Source organism: Bombina bombina, chromosome 2 (assembly GCF_027579735.1).
Source record: "Bombina bombina isolate aBomBom1 chromosome 2, aBomBom1.pri, whole genome shotgun sequence".
Classification (NCBI taxonomy): Eukaryota; Metazoa; Chordata; class Amphibia; order Anura; family Bombinatoridae; genus Bombina; species Bombina bombina.
The window spans coordinates 32,829,808-32,844,872 of NC_069500.1; the positions used below are offsets into that span (position 1 = coordinate 32,829,808).

Consider the following 15,065-nt stretch of genomic DNA (forward strand, 5'->3'; position numbering starts at 1 on the left):
GATGTGATTCGCAAAAATTGTGGCCTGTCTGTTTGCTTGCACAAGTCTAGCCATCTTCCCTCCTCTGACCTCTCTGATCAACAAGCGTTTTTTCTTCCACAGGACTGTCGCTGACTGGATGCTTTATGTTCATTGCACCATTCTCAATACACCCTTGAAACTGTGGTACGTGAAAAGTTCAGGAGTACTGCCATTTAAGATACGATTTGTCCAGCACGAGTGTGTGTGTGTGTATGTATATGTATGTATGTATGTGTGTATATATATATATATATATATATATATATGACAATACCTCATTGTGTAGCTTATTTAGCAGATCTAAACAAGTCAGAAGGCTTGCTTTTCCCTCAGAAAACCCCTGGGTACACTTTTTCCAATGCAGCAAAGGATTCTGGGTAAGACATGCAAATGATGTTCACAATGACTCACTCTTCTACTTCAGTCTGCTTTTCAGCAGATTCCCTTTACACCATAGCCTGCTGTTGACACAGCTTTTAAGCTTAGCTAGGGTTTGTACAGTGATTCAGGTCATCCCAGGATGCTGTTTCGTGGTTATTGCTACTCATCAGCTGTATGAACAGCAGGCTATGGTGTAAAGGGAATCTGCTTAAAAGCCTACTGAAGTAGAAGAATGAGTCATTGTGAACCTCATTTGCCTGTCTTATCCATAATCCTTTGCTGCATTGGAAACCATATACCCAGGGGTTTTCTGTGGGAAAAGCAAGCCTTCTGACATTAGATCTGCTAAATGAGCTGCACAATGAGGTATTGTCTTTAAATATATATATATATATATATATATATATATATATATATATATATATATATATATATATATATATATATATATATATTTTTTAAAAAAATTTTGTTCATTTAAAGTGTCAGTAATAGTGCAGAATTATATTAGTCTTATCTGTATAAAATTTAATATTCCCTGTGAGCGGGTCTGTTTTATTCACACAGCGCATCGGGCCAGCTGTATAGTCACAGCCTGGCCCGGCCCCGCCAAAAGACTAAGTGCTGCTCGCTTCTGCTGTCAGACAAAGCAGGAGTGAGCTGCACTTTGTGTTATGGTGCGGTCGGGCCGGGCTGTGACTATACAGCTGGCCCGATGCGCTGTGTGAATAAAACGGACCCGCTCACAGCAGAGAGCGGATCTGTAAAACAGCCAAGTTTTTTTTAAAATTAAAAGGGAATATTACATTTTATACAGATAAGGCTAATATAATGTTATATAATTCTGCACTATGTGCAGAATTATATAACATTATTTCTTCTGTTAAGTGTGATCAGTCCACGGGTCATCATTACTTCTGGGATATTAACTGCTCCCCTACAGGAAGTGCAAGAGGATTCACCCAGCAGAGCTGCATATAGCTCCTCCCCTCTACGTCACTCCCAGTCATTCTCTTGCACCCAGCAACTAGATAGGTCGTGTGAGAGGACTATGGTGATTATACTTAGTTTTATATCTTCAATCAAAAGTTTGTTATTTTAAAATAGCACCGGAGTGTGTTATTACCTCTCTGGCAGAGTTTGAGGAAGAATCTACCAGAGTTTTGCTATGATTTTAGCCGGAGTAGTTAAGATCATATTGCTGTTCTCGGCCATCTGAGGAGTGAGGTACACTTCAGATCAGGGGACAGCGGGCAGATGAATCTGCATAGAGGTATGTAGCAGTTTTTATTTTCTGACAATGGAATTGATGAGAAAATCCTGCCATACCGATATAATGTCATGTATGTATACTTTACACTTCAGTATTCTGGGAGAATGGTACTTCACTAGAATTACACTGTAAGAAAGACATAAAGCTGTTTAATAACTAGAGATTATGTTTAACGTTTTTGCTGGAATGTAAAATCGTTTTCATTTGCTGAGGTACTGAGTGAATAAATGTTTGGGCACCATTTTTCCACTTGGCAGTTGCTTAAATCTGTTTTTTCTGTCAGTTTCTGTTCTCCCTCACTGCTGTGTGTGTGGGGGAGGGGCGCTTTTACTATGCATCAAATATTTCAGTCAGCAACTCATTGTATTCCCTGCATGATCTGGTTCATCTCTACAGAGCTCAGGGGTCTTCAAAACTTATTTTGAGGGAGGTAATTTCTCTCAGCAGAGCTGTGAGAATTATAGTTTGACTGAAATAAAAACTTTTATTCTGTAATTTGTTTCCTGCTTTCAGAAATTGTTATCTTTGCTAATGGGATTAAACCTTTGCTAAAGTTGTGTTGTTTACAAGGATTGAGGCTATAACTGTTTCAATTTATTAATTTTTAACTGTCATAGATCTTCTGTGCTTCTTAAAGGCACAGTACGTTTTAATATTATTCTATTTGAATTGTATTTCCAAGTTGCAAGTTTATTTGCTAGTGTGTTAAACATGTCTGATTCAGAAGATGATACCTGTGTCATTTGTTGCAATGCCAAAGTGGAGCCCAATAGAAATTTATGTACTAACTGTATTGATGCTACTTTAAATAAAAATCAATCTGTACAAATTGAACAAATTTCACCAAACAACGAGGGGAGAGTTATGCCGACTAACTCGCCTCACGTGTCAGTACCTACATCTCCCGCTCAGAGGGAGGTGCGTGATATTGTAGCGCCGAGTACAGCTGGGCGGCCATTACAAATCACATTACAGGATATGGCTACTGTTATGACTGAAGTTTTGGCTAAATTACCAGAACTAAAAGGTAAGCGTGATCACTCTGGGGTGAGAACAGAGTGCGCTGATAATATTAGGGCCATGTCAGACACTGCGTCACAGGTGGCAGAACATGAGGACGGAGAACTTCATTCTGTGGGTGACGGTTCTGATCCAAACAGACTGGATTCAGATATTTCAAATTTTAAATTTAAACTGGAAAACCTCCGTGTATTACTAGGGGAGGTGTTAGCGGCTCTGAATGATTGTAACACAGTTGCAATACCAGAGAAAATGTGTAGGTTGGATAAATATTTTGCGGTACCGACGAGTACTGAGGTTTTTCCTATACCTAAGAGACTTACTGAAATTGTTACTAAGGAGTGGGATAGACCCGGTGTGCCGTTCTCACCCCCTCCGATATTTAGAAAAATGTTTCCAATAGACGCCACCACAAGGGACTTATGGCAAACGGTCCCTAAGGTGGAGGGAGCAGTTTCTACTTTAGCTAAGCGTACCACTATCCCGGTGGAGGATAGCTGTGCTTTTTCAGATCCAATGGATAAAAAGTTAGAGGGTTACCTTAAGAAAATGTTTGTTCAACAAGGTTTTATATTGCAACCCCTTGCATGCATTGCGCCGATCACGGCTGCAGCGGCATTCTGGATTGAGTCTCTGGAAGAGAACATTGGTTCAGCTACTCTGGACGACATTACGGACAGGCTTAGAGTCCTTAAACTAGCTAATTCATTCATTTCGGAGGCCGTAGTACATCTTACTAAACTTACGGCGAAGAATTCAGGATTCGCCATTCAGGCACGCAGGGCGCTGTGGCTAAAATCCTGGTCAGCTGATGTTACTTCTAAGTCTAAATAGCTTAATATACCTTTCAAAGGGCAGACCTTATTCGGGCCCGGGTTGAAAGAGATTATCGCTGACATTACAGGAGGTAAAGGCCATGCCCTGCCTCAGGACAAAGCCAAAGCCAAGACTAGACAGTCTAGTTTTCGTTCCTTTCGTAATTTCAAAGCAGGAGCAGCATCAACTTCCTCTGCACCAAAACAGGAAGGAGCTGTTGCTCGCTACAGACAAGGCTGGAAACCTAACCAGTCCTGGAACAAGGGCAAGCAGACTAGGAAACCTGCTGCTGCCCCCAAAACAGCATGAATTGAGGGCCCCCGATCCGGGATCGGATCTAGTGGGGGGCAGACTTTCTCTCTTCGCCCAGGCTTGGGCAAGAGATGTTCAGGATCCCTGGGCGCTAGAGATAATATCTCAGGGATACCTTCTGGACTTCAAATACTCTCCTCCAAGAGAGAGATTTCATCTGTCAAGATTGTCAACAATCCAGACAAAGAAAGAGGCTTTTCTACGCTGCGTACAAGAGCTCTTGTTAATGGGAGTAATCCATCCAGTTCCACGATCGGAACAGGGACAGGGGTTTTACTCAAATCTGTTTGTGGTTCCCAAAAAAGAGGGAACTTTCAGACCAATCCTGGACTTAAAGATCCTAAACAAATTCCTAAGAGTTCCATCGTTCAAGATGGAGACTATTCGGACAATTTTACCTATGATCCAAGAGGGTCAGTACATGACCACTGTAGATTTAAAAGATGCTTACCTGCACATACCGATTCACAAAGATCATTACCGGTACCTAAGGTTTGCCTTCCTAGACAGGCATTACCAGTTTGTGGCTCTTCCATTCGGATTGGCTACAGCGCCAAGAATCTTCACAAAGGTTCTGGGTGCTCTTCTGGCGGTACTAAGACCGCGGGGAATCTCGGTAGCTCCATACCTAGACGACATTCTGATACAAGCTTCAAGCTTTCAAACTGCCAAATCTCATACAGAGTTAGTGCTGGCATTTCTAAGGTCACATGGATGGAAGGTGAACGAAAAGAAAAGTTCACTCGTTCCACTCACAAGAGTTCCCTTCCTGGGGACTCTTATAGATTCTGTAGAAATGAAGATTTACCTGACAGAGGACAGGCTATCAAGACTTCAAAGTGCTTGCCGCACTCTTCATTCCATTCAACACCCGTCAGTGGCTCAATGTATGGAGGTAATCGGCTTAATGGTAGCGGCAATGGACATGGTACCCTTTGCACGCTTACACCTCAGACCACTGCAACTGTGCATGCTAGGTCAGTGGAATGGGGATTACTCAGACTTATCCCCTTCTCTGAATCTGGATCAAGAGACCAGAAATTCTCTTCTATGGTGGCTTTCTCGGCCACACCTGTCCAGGGGGATGCCATTCAGCAGACCAGACTGGACAATTGTAACAGACGCCAGCCTTCTAGGTTGGGGTGCCGTCTGGAATTCCCTGAAGGCTCAGGGACTATGGAGTCAGGAGGAGAGTCTCCTGCCAATAAACATTCTGGAATTGAGAGCAGTTCTCAATGCCCTCCTGGCTTGGCCCCAGTTGACAACTCGGGGGTTCATCAGGTTTCAGTCGGACAACATCACGACTGTAGCTTACATCAACCATCAGGGAGGGACAAGAAGCTCCCTAGCTATGATGGAAGTATCAAAGATAATTCGCTGGGCAGAGTCTCACTCTTGCCACCTGTCAGCAATCCACATCCCGGGAGTGGAGAACTGGGAGGCGGATTTCTTAAGTCGTCAGGCTTTTCATCCGGGGGAGTGGGAACTTCATCCGGAGGTCTTTGCCCAAATACTTCGACGTTGGGGCAAACCAGAGATAGATCTCATGGCGTCTCGACAGAACGCCAAGCTTCCTCGTTACGGGTCCAGATCCAGGGATCCAGGAGCAGTCCTGATAGATGCTCTGACAGCACCTTGGGACTTCAGGATGGCTTACGTGTTTCCACCCTTCCCGTTGCTTCCTCGATTGATAGCCAGAATCAAACAAGAGAGAGCATCAGTGATTCTAATAGCACCTGCGTGGCCACGCAGGACTTGGTATGCAGACCTGGTGGACATGTCATCCTGTCCGCCTTGGTCTCTACCTCTGAAACAGGACCTTCTGATACAGGGTCCCTTCAAACATCAAAATCTAACTTCTCTGAAGTTGACTGCTTGGAAATTGAACGCTTAATTTTATCAAGACGTGGGTTTTCTGAGTCAGTTATTAGTACCTTAATACAGACTAGGAAACCTGTTACCAGAAAGATTTACCATAAGATATGGCGTAAATACCTACATTGGTGTGAATCCAAAGGTTACTCTTGGAGTAAGGTTAGGATTCCTAGGATATTGTCTTTTCTACAAGAAGGTTTAGAAAAGGGTTTATCTGCTAGTTCATTAAAGGGACAGATCTCAGCTCTGTCCATTCTGTTACACAAACGTCTGTCAGAAGTTCCTGACGTCCAGGCTTTTTGTCAGGCTTTGGCCAGGATTAAGCCTGTGTTTAAAACTGTTGCTCCACCATGGAGTTTAAACCTTGTTCTTAATGTTTTACAGGGCGTTCCGTTTGAACCCCTTCATTCCATTGATATAAAGTTGTTATCTTGGAAAGTTCTATTTTTAATGGCTATTTCCTCGGCTCGAAGAGTCTCTGAATTATCAGCCTTACATTGTGATTCTCCTTATTTGATTTTTCATTCGGATAAGGTAGTCCTGCGTACTAAACCTGGGTTCTTACCTAAGGTAGTTACTAACAGGAATATCAATCAAGAGATTGTTGTTCCTTCTTTGTGCCCAAATCCTTCTTCAAAGAAGGAACGTCTACTGCACAACCTGGATGTAGTCCGGGCTCTAAAATTTTACTTGCAGGCAACTAAGGAATTCCGACAAACGTCTTCTCTGTTTGTCATTTACTCTGGGCAGAGGAGAGGTCAAAAAGCTTCCGCTACCTCTCTTTCTTTTTGGCTTCGTAGCATAATTCGTTTAGCTTATGAGACTGCTGGACAGCAGCCCCCTGAAAAAATTACAGCTCATTCTACTAGAGCTGTGGCTTCCACTTGGGCCTTCAAGAATGAGGCCTCTGTTGAACAGATTTGCAAGGCTGCAACTTGGTCTTCGCTTCATACTTTTTCCAAATTTTCCAAATTTGACACCTTTGCTTCATCGGAGGCTATTTTTGGGAGAAAGGTTCTTCAGGCAGTGGTTCCTTCTGTATAAAGAGTCTGCCTATCCCTCCCGTCATCCGTGTACTTTTGCTTTGGTATTGGTATCCCAGAAGTAATGATGACCCGTGGACTGATCACACTTAACAGAAGAAAACATAATTTATGCTTACCTGATAAATTCCTTTCTTCTGTAGTGTGATCAGTCCACGGCCCGCCCTGTTTTTAAGGCAGGTAAATATTTTTTAATTTATACTCCAGTCACCACTTCACCCTTGGCTTTTCCTTTCTCGTTGGTCCTTGGTCGAATGACTGGGAGTGACGTAGAGGGGAGGAGCTATATGCAGCTCTGCTGGGTGAATCCTCTTGCACTTCCTGTAGGGGAGCAGTTAATATCCCAGAAGTAATGATGACCCGTGGACTGATCACACTACAGAAGAAAGGAATTTATCAGGTAAGCATAAATTATGTTTTTTGAGGTTTACTGTCTCTTTAAAGGGATAGGAAACCCAAATTTTTTTCTTTCATGATTCAGATAGATCATGCTTTCTAATTTACTCATATTATTAATTTTTCTTTGTTCTCTTTTTGTATTTTTATTTGAAAAGCAGGAATGTAAGCTTAGGAGCCAGCCCATATTTGGTTACCAACAGAACAAAGAAAAAGTGATAATCGTAGTAAATTAGAGAGTTGCTTAAAATCGCCGGCTCTTTCTGTTCATGAAATACATTTTTTGGTTTTCTATCCCTTTAAGCGTGACTTTAGCAGGATGCAGATGTATAGTAGTAGTTTGCACTTATACAACTTCAGGTGGATGTAACTTTTTGTGACTGGTTCTTTTCAATACTTAGTTAAAATATTCAGTTTTCCTATTTCATTAAATCTGGTAAAGTATTCAGTAGCGAAACAAAGTTCTGTTTTCAGTCTTTTAGTGAAATATGTGCAGAGCTGAGCGTGTGCTCAAGAGGTGGAGCGCTACTCACTGCTGGCATACAGCAATAAATAAACTCTTTTTATTGAACAATCCAGTTACTGCCACAATCACGGTGCTCACACCTTACAAGAGTGTGCATTACATTTTACACCTGACGAGAGTGAGCATTTAATATGGATCTCCCTATTCATGGTAACTCCTGCAGCCAGTATGTGCTAGTGAAGTTTGTTTTCCGATTGAGTTACAGATCTGCAGTTTTCTGCCTCCCAATTACTGTGAATATTTTATAAGATCAACTGCAGTTACTGATCAGCTCTCTCAGCCCTTTGTTATTGATCTTCAGTATCCACATAAAACTCTCCTTGTAATATTCCTCTTTAATTGGGTGGCTAAGCTGTACAAGAACATACAGGGGCAATACACATGGAGCAGTTTGTCCCTTTTTCTTACTGGGGACTGATCTGCTAACCCACAGATCCGGCAAGGTTTATTGTATCTGGGCCAGCGATGTCATATTATCATATAAGGGTGTCTGCCAAGGAATAAAGTAAATATGGAGCTATATGGTACTTTGTGTTTAGTTATTGCAGATGTTCATGATTTACAAATAAGACTAAAATGCTGTAGTCTGATTAATCTTTTGTGCTCAATAAAGGTTCCCTTATGGCAGAACCAGCCGTGATGTTGAACTTTTATCCCAGCTTCCCAGAAGTTCAGGAACAATCCAACCGCGGGGAGTTCATCTTCCTTGTTGATCGATCTGGAAGTATGGAGTGTGCAATGAACTCTGAGCCCAATGCGCCACTGCGTATTCAAAGCGCCAAGGTCAGTGCCCTTCACTAATTCAGTTTTATGTGAACTTATATACTTGTGTTTGTATGATGGCTGCAACATGCCACTTCTCTGCCCTACCCTTTAAATTGCTAATGTCATATCTTTACAAGTGTGCCCAGCGCTTTATCCATGACTGAGGGGTTGTAAATTAGAATCCTACTGCCAGCATGTGTTAGAGAAAGCATTAACTAGTTAACCTTTGATTAGGCATTTTGTACAGTGTAAAACAGATGTTTTCATTATATTCTTTTTAATTAGCTAAAGTAAAAATGGACATGAAATTGATCCAGTTCTTGCAGAGAATAATTTATTGCTAGCGTAATTTAACATAGTAACATAGTAGATGAGGTTGAAAAAACCCCAAAGTCCATCAAGTTTAACCTATACAAATCTAATATACTTAAAAAAAGGTCCAGTTGAGCTTAAATTAATCCCATTAAAAGGTTACCCATTTAACACAAGCAATCATATCCATTAATTCTGTTTCTAGCCAGAAATGTATCCAAACAATTTTTAAATGTATCTAGGGCAGTGTTTTTCAACCAGTGTGCCGTGGCACACTAGTGTGCCGTGAGAGATCCTCAGGTGTGCCACGGCGGACTGACAACAGTGTGACATATTTTTTAAACTTTGCTTGTTTTTTACTCCCAGTGCAGGGGTAGTTTGTAGGAGGCATGGCATAACAGCACAATACATACAGTATGTGTGTGTTTGTGTGTATGTGTATATACAGGGAATGCAGAATTATTAGGCAAGTTGTATTTTTGAGGATTAATTTTATTATTGAACAACCATGTTCTCAATGAACCCAAAAAACTCATTAATATCAAAGCTGAATATTTTTGGAAGTAGTTTTTAGTTTGTTTTTAGTTTTAGCTATTTTAGGGGGATATCTGTGTGTGCAGGTGACTATTACTGTGCATAATTATTAGGCAACTTAACAAAAAACAAAATATATACCCATTTCAATTATTTATTTTTACCAGTGAAACCAATATAACATCTCAACATTCACAAATATACATTTCTGACATTCAAAAACAAAACAAAAACAAATCAGTGACCAATATAGCCACCTTTCTTTGCAAGGACACTCAAAAGCCTGCCATCCATGGATTCTGTCAGTGTTTTGATCTGTTCACCATCAACATTGCGTGCAGCAGCAACCACAGCCTCCCAGACACTGTTCAGAGAGGTGTACTGTTTTCCCTCCTTGTAAATCTCACATTTGATGATGGACCACAGGTTCTCAATGGGTTTCAGATCAGGTGAACAAGGAGGCCATGTCATTAGATTTTCTTCTTTTATACCCTTTCTTGCCAGCCACGCTGTGGAGTACTTGGACGCGTGTGATGGAGCATTGTCCTGCATGAAAATCATGTTTTTCTTGAAGGATGCAGACTTCTTCCTGTACCACTGCTTGAAGAAGGTGTCTTCCAGAAACTGGGAGTTGAGCTTGACTCCATCCTCAACCCGAAAAGGCCCCACAAGCTCATCTTTGATGATACCAGCCCAAACCAGTACTCCACCTCCACCTTGCTGGCGTCTGAGTCGGACTGGAGCTCTCTGCCCTTTACCAATCCAGCCACGGGCCCATCCATCTGGCCCATCAAGACTCACTCTCATTTCATCAGTCCATAAAACCTTAGAAAAATCAGTCTTGAGATATTTCTTGGCCCAGTCTTGACGTTTCAGCTTGTGTGTCTTGTTCAGTGGTGGTCGTCTTTCAGCCTTTCTTACCTTGGCCATGTCTCTGAGTATTGCACACCTTGTGCTTTTGGGCACTCCAGTGATGTTGCAGCTCTGAAATATGGCCAAACTGGTGGCAAGTGGCATCTTGGCAGCTGCACGCTTGACTTTTCTCAGTTCATGGGCAGTTATTTTGCGCCTTGGTTTTTCCACACGCTTCTTGCGACCCTGTTGACTATTTTGAATGAAACGCTTGATTGTTCGATGATCACGCTTCAGAAGCTTTGCAATTTTAAGAGTGCTGCATCCCTCTGCAAGATATCTCACTATTTTTTACTTTTCTGAGCCTGTCAAGTCCTTCTTTTGACCCATTTTGCCAAAGGAAAGGAAGTTGCCTAATAATTATGCACACCTGATATAGGGTGTTGATGTCATTAGACCACACCCCTTCTCATTACAGAGATGCACATCACCTAATATGCTTAATTGGTAGTAGGCTTTCGAGCCTATACAGCTTGGAGTAAGACAACATGCATAAAGAGGATGATGTGGTCAAAATACTCAATATTAGGCTACAATGTGTGATTTTTTTTTTAAGATTTTGGGATGGTGGTGTGCCACAGGATTTTTTAATGTAAAAAAGTGTGCCATGGCAAAAAAAAGGTTAAAAATCACTGATCTAGGGTATTGGCATTCACTACCTCCTTTGGTAACTAGTTCCACAATTTTATTGCTCTTACAGTGAAAAAGCATTTCTGTTGCAGGTGATTAAATCTCCTTTCCTCCAGCCTTAAATTGTGTCAACATTTTTTTGGAATAAACAGAGCTTCTGCCATCTCTGTATATGGGCCTTGAATATATTTATATAAAGTAATCCTGTCACCTCAAGTGCCTCTCCTCCTAGCTTAAATTCTTCATTCTCCTTATCTTTGTGACCCTTCTCTGAACCTTTTCTAAATCGGCAATGCCTTTTTTTGAGATTGGTCCCCAGAACTGCACTCCATACTCAAGTTGAGGTCTTACCAGGGATTTTTATAGTGACTAAATATCTTATGGTCATTTTTGTAATACCCTTTATGGTTTTTGATATTCGTTTGACACCCATGGGCGGTCTCTGTGTAATCAGATGCTAACAAAAGAAATGCTGAACTATATTTGCACACTGTGTGTCACTAGACAGCTTTGGAGATTTAGCTCCTTAGCTTTTATATGCCACAGTATCCCAGCACCCTCCTTGACAATTACTGTGTCTCCTACATACTTGTTGCCAGACTTCTTACTCATTAAGCGTATGCCACAAATGACTGTCAGTGTTAAACAGCTGCACTTTTCTCTCTGTTTCCATCAGAGCTACAGCTATGTCTCTGGGTTCCTATGTGGTGTGTGATCAGGGAACACTATTCTTTCTTTCATGTAATTGGCAAGAGTCCATGAGCTAGTAACGTATGGAATATACATTCCTACCAGGAGGGGGCAAAGTTTCCCAAACCTCAAATGCCTATAAATACATCCCTCACCACACCCACAATTCAGTTTTACAAACTTTGCCTCCTATGGAGGTGGTGAAGTAAGTTTGTTCTTTATTTTTATGATTTATTCTGTGATAAGTGCTTCTAAGCATTTTGAAGCCCAATTCCTCTCAGAGTAGAGTGTTCGTCAGTGGGACGTGAAGAGAGTATTGCCTATTGATTTTATGGTTTCCCTAGCGGTTCTCTATCAGTTGTAGAGGCGAGGTTTCTAATCGATATTTTAGAACTCTGTGCTATTTTTTCAGAGCTCTTTCAGACTTGGCCTCTTTGAGGAGAAAACTTTTTTTCATTTTTTGCTTTGACAGACAATATCACAACTGTGGCATATGTCAATCAACAATGGGGACTTGTAGTTCCTTAGCAAGTAAGAAGTATTTTGAATACGTTCTTAGATGGTTTTCATCTCTTGTCTATTTTACGATTTTAGACATTTGGGAGGTGGATTATCTCAGCCGTCAGTCTTTACATCTGGGAGAGTAGTGTCTCTATACAGATGTATCTTCTCAATTTCCTAGGTACCTTTTCAGGTCCAGGGATCCTTAGGTGGAGATGGTGGATGCATTAGCAGTGTCTTGGTTTTGCAACCTGACTAGATCTTTCCGCCTCTGTTTTTTTTTCTTCCAAAGGTGATTTCCAAGATCATATTGGAACAGTGCCATTCGTTTCTGATAGCATCAGCATGGCCTCACAGGTTTGGTATGTGGATCTTGTTCGGATATCCAGCTGCCATCCTTGGCTGCTTTCTCTTTGGCCAGCCCTCTTATTTTAGGTATATACAAAAAGAGAAAGGGCGCCTCCTAGTGTAGCCAATACACAATTAAATAATTCCACATGTAGAAAAAATGGTACTCACAATTTTCAAAGGCAAAGATAATGCCTAGGCGTGCGGTCTGGAAACTCTGCAGTGTTCCAGTTGACTGTACACGAATGTCAGGGCAGCTCCTCCTAGATGTAGCAAAGTACTGTAGTCTGGAAAGTAGAAGGATAAAAGAGGGCAACTCCTAGTGCAGATCAGTGAGTACAATAATCATCCACTGGTAGTTACAAATAAAATGAATACTCACATATCATGACGCACACTATAGTGCAAATGTAGCAAGCTGGGTATATTGCAGTGGCCCAGCGCACATAAAGACCAAGGCTTGTTCCTGGATCCTAAAGGATAGTGAATGATGAACAGGAGACTCCAGTAGTAAAAAGATTCTTTATAATCCAAAAGTAAAAAACTGTTTCACAGATAAAATATAAAACAATATCATCAGTAAAACACGCTACGTGTTTCTCAGCGCTAACCACGCTGTTTCCTCAGGCAGGTAATACTGATATGTGACTGGAGTCTCCTATTTATGATACTACTGACAAATCTTGTAATCTTGCTACATTTGCACTATAGTGTGCGTCATGATATGCGAGTTATCATTTTATTGGTAACTACCAGTGGATGATTATTGTGCTCACTGATCTGCACTAGGAGTCGCCCTCTTTTATCCTTCTACTCTTATTTTAGGTGCTTTTTTCCATCAGGATCTCAAATTTCTAATTTGGGGGTATGGAAATTGATTAGTGTTTAGTCATAGAAGTTTCTCTGACTCAGGTTTTTATCGCTATGTTGCAGGCTGATACCTGTATTATCAGGTTTGGAAAACCTATATTCTATAGTGTTCTTCTCTTAAAGGGACATGAAACCCAAATTTTTTCTTTCATGTTTTAGAAAGAGCATACAAATATAAACAACTTTCTAATTTACTTCTATTATCTATTTTGCTTCATTCTCTTGGTATTCTTTGCTGAAAAGCATATCTAGATCTGCTGATTGGTAGCTGCACATAGATGCCTCCTGTGATTGGTTCACCGTGTGCATTGCTATTTCTTCATTAAGTATATCTAAAGAATTAAGCAAATTAGGTAATAGAAGTAAATTGGAATGTTGTTTAAAATTATATTCTCTACCTTAAAGGGCCACTAAACCCAAAATCTTTCTTTCATGATTCAGATAGAGAATACAAATTTAAACAACATTACAATTTACTTCTATTATTTATTTTGCTTCATTTTTTTAGATATCCTTAGTTGAAGAAAAAGCAATGCACATGGCGAGCCAATCACACGAGGCTTCTATGTGCAGCAACCAATCAGCAGCTGGTGAGCATATCTAGATATGCTTTTTGTCAAAGAATATCAAGAGAATAAAACAAATTAGATAATATAAGTAAATTAGAAAGATGTTTAAAATTGCATTCTCTTTCTAAATCATAAAAGAAAAAATGTTGGTGGCATGTCCCTTTAATCATGAGAGAAAATGTTTGGGTATAGTGTCCCTTTTAATTCTCTTGGCATTATTTTAGAATTCCTAGGGTTTTTCAGTTTCTTCAGGTTGGTTTGGATAAGTTTGTCTTCAAATTTTTTTGAAGGGATAAAAATCTGATCTTTCTGTTTTATTTCCTAGAAAGATTGTTTAAACTTATTGATATTCACTGTTTTGTTCAGGCTTTTTGATTTGTATGAAGCCTGTTCATTTATTAATTCTCATTTTTGGGCCTATATTTTCTTTAAGATTATCTACTTTCTTGTAAAGTATTGTTTCTTTTGGCTATCTCTTCTGCTAGAAGAGTTTCTGATTTATCATCTCTCTCTCTTCTGTGTCTCCTTATCTGATTTTTTTTTTTTTTTTTTTTCCCTCTAGATAAGTTGTTTTGTGAACTTCTATTTTCCTAAGGTTGTGCATTTGAACAACATTTGTGGAGAAATTGTTGTTCCTTCCTTGTTTTCTAATCCTAAAGAATTCTTTGAGTTCTTTACATCCTTTGGATGTGGTAAGAGCTTGTAATTCTTTATCAAGGTTATTAGGATTTCAGAAGACTTCGTCTATTTGTTGTTTTTCTGGTTTCAGAAAAGGTTAGAAAGCCTCTGCCATTTCTTTGGCATCCTCGTTAAAGCTTTTGTGTTTCAAGGCTTATTTGGAGGCTGGGTAGGTTCCGCCTCAGATATTTACAGCTCATTCTGCTAAATTCAGTCGCCATTTCTTGGGCTTTTTCAGAGTGACGCTTAAAGGGACATGAAACCCACATTTTTTTCTTCCACGATTTAGAAAAAGCATGCAATTTTAAAAAACTTTCTAATTTACTTCTGTTATCTAATTTGTTTTATTCTCTTGATATTCTTTGCTAAAACGCATATCTAGATAGGCTCAGTAGCTGCTGATTGGTTGCTGCACATAGAAGCCTTGTGTGATTGTCTCAGCCATGTGCATTGCTTTTGTCTTCAACTATAGATATCCAAAAAATAAAGCAAAATAAATAATGGAAGTAAATTGTAATGTTTTAGATTTGTATTCTCTATCTGAATCATGAGAGAAAAATTTTGGGTTTAGCGTCCCTTTAAGATTATCAAAT

At 40.2% G+C, this 15,065-nt stretch overlaps 1 protein-coding gene across 1 annotated transcript in view; it reads left to right on the forward strand.

Moving 5' to 3' along the window:
* The window catches only part of LOC128648384 (von Willebrand factor A domain-containing protein 5A), a 314,477-nt gene that overhangs the window by 102,362 nt on the left and 197,050 nt on the right, over positions 1-15,065 (forward strand). The window contains exon 7 of the mRNA XM_053700991.1: positions 8,277-8,450. Within this exon, the coding sequence (XP_053556966.1) occupies positions 8,277-8,450 (174 nt within the window). The remainder of the gene's footprint in view (positions 1-8,276; positions 8,451-15,065) is intronic.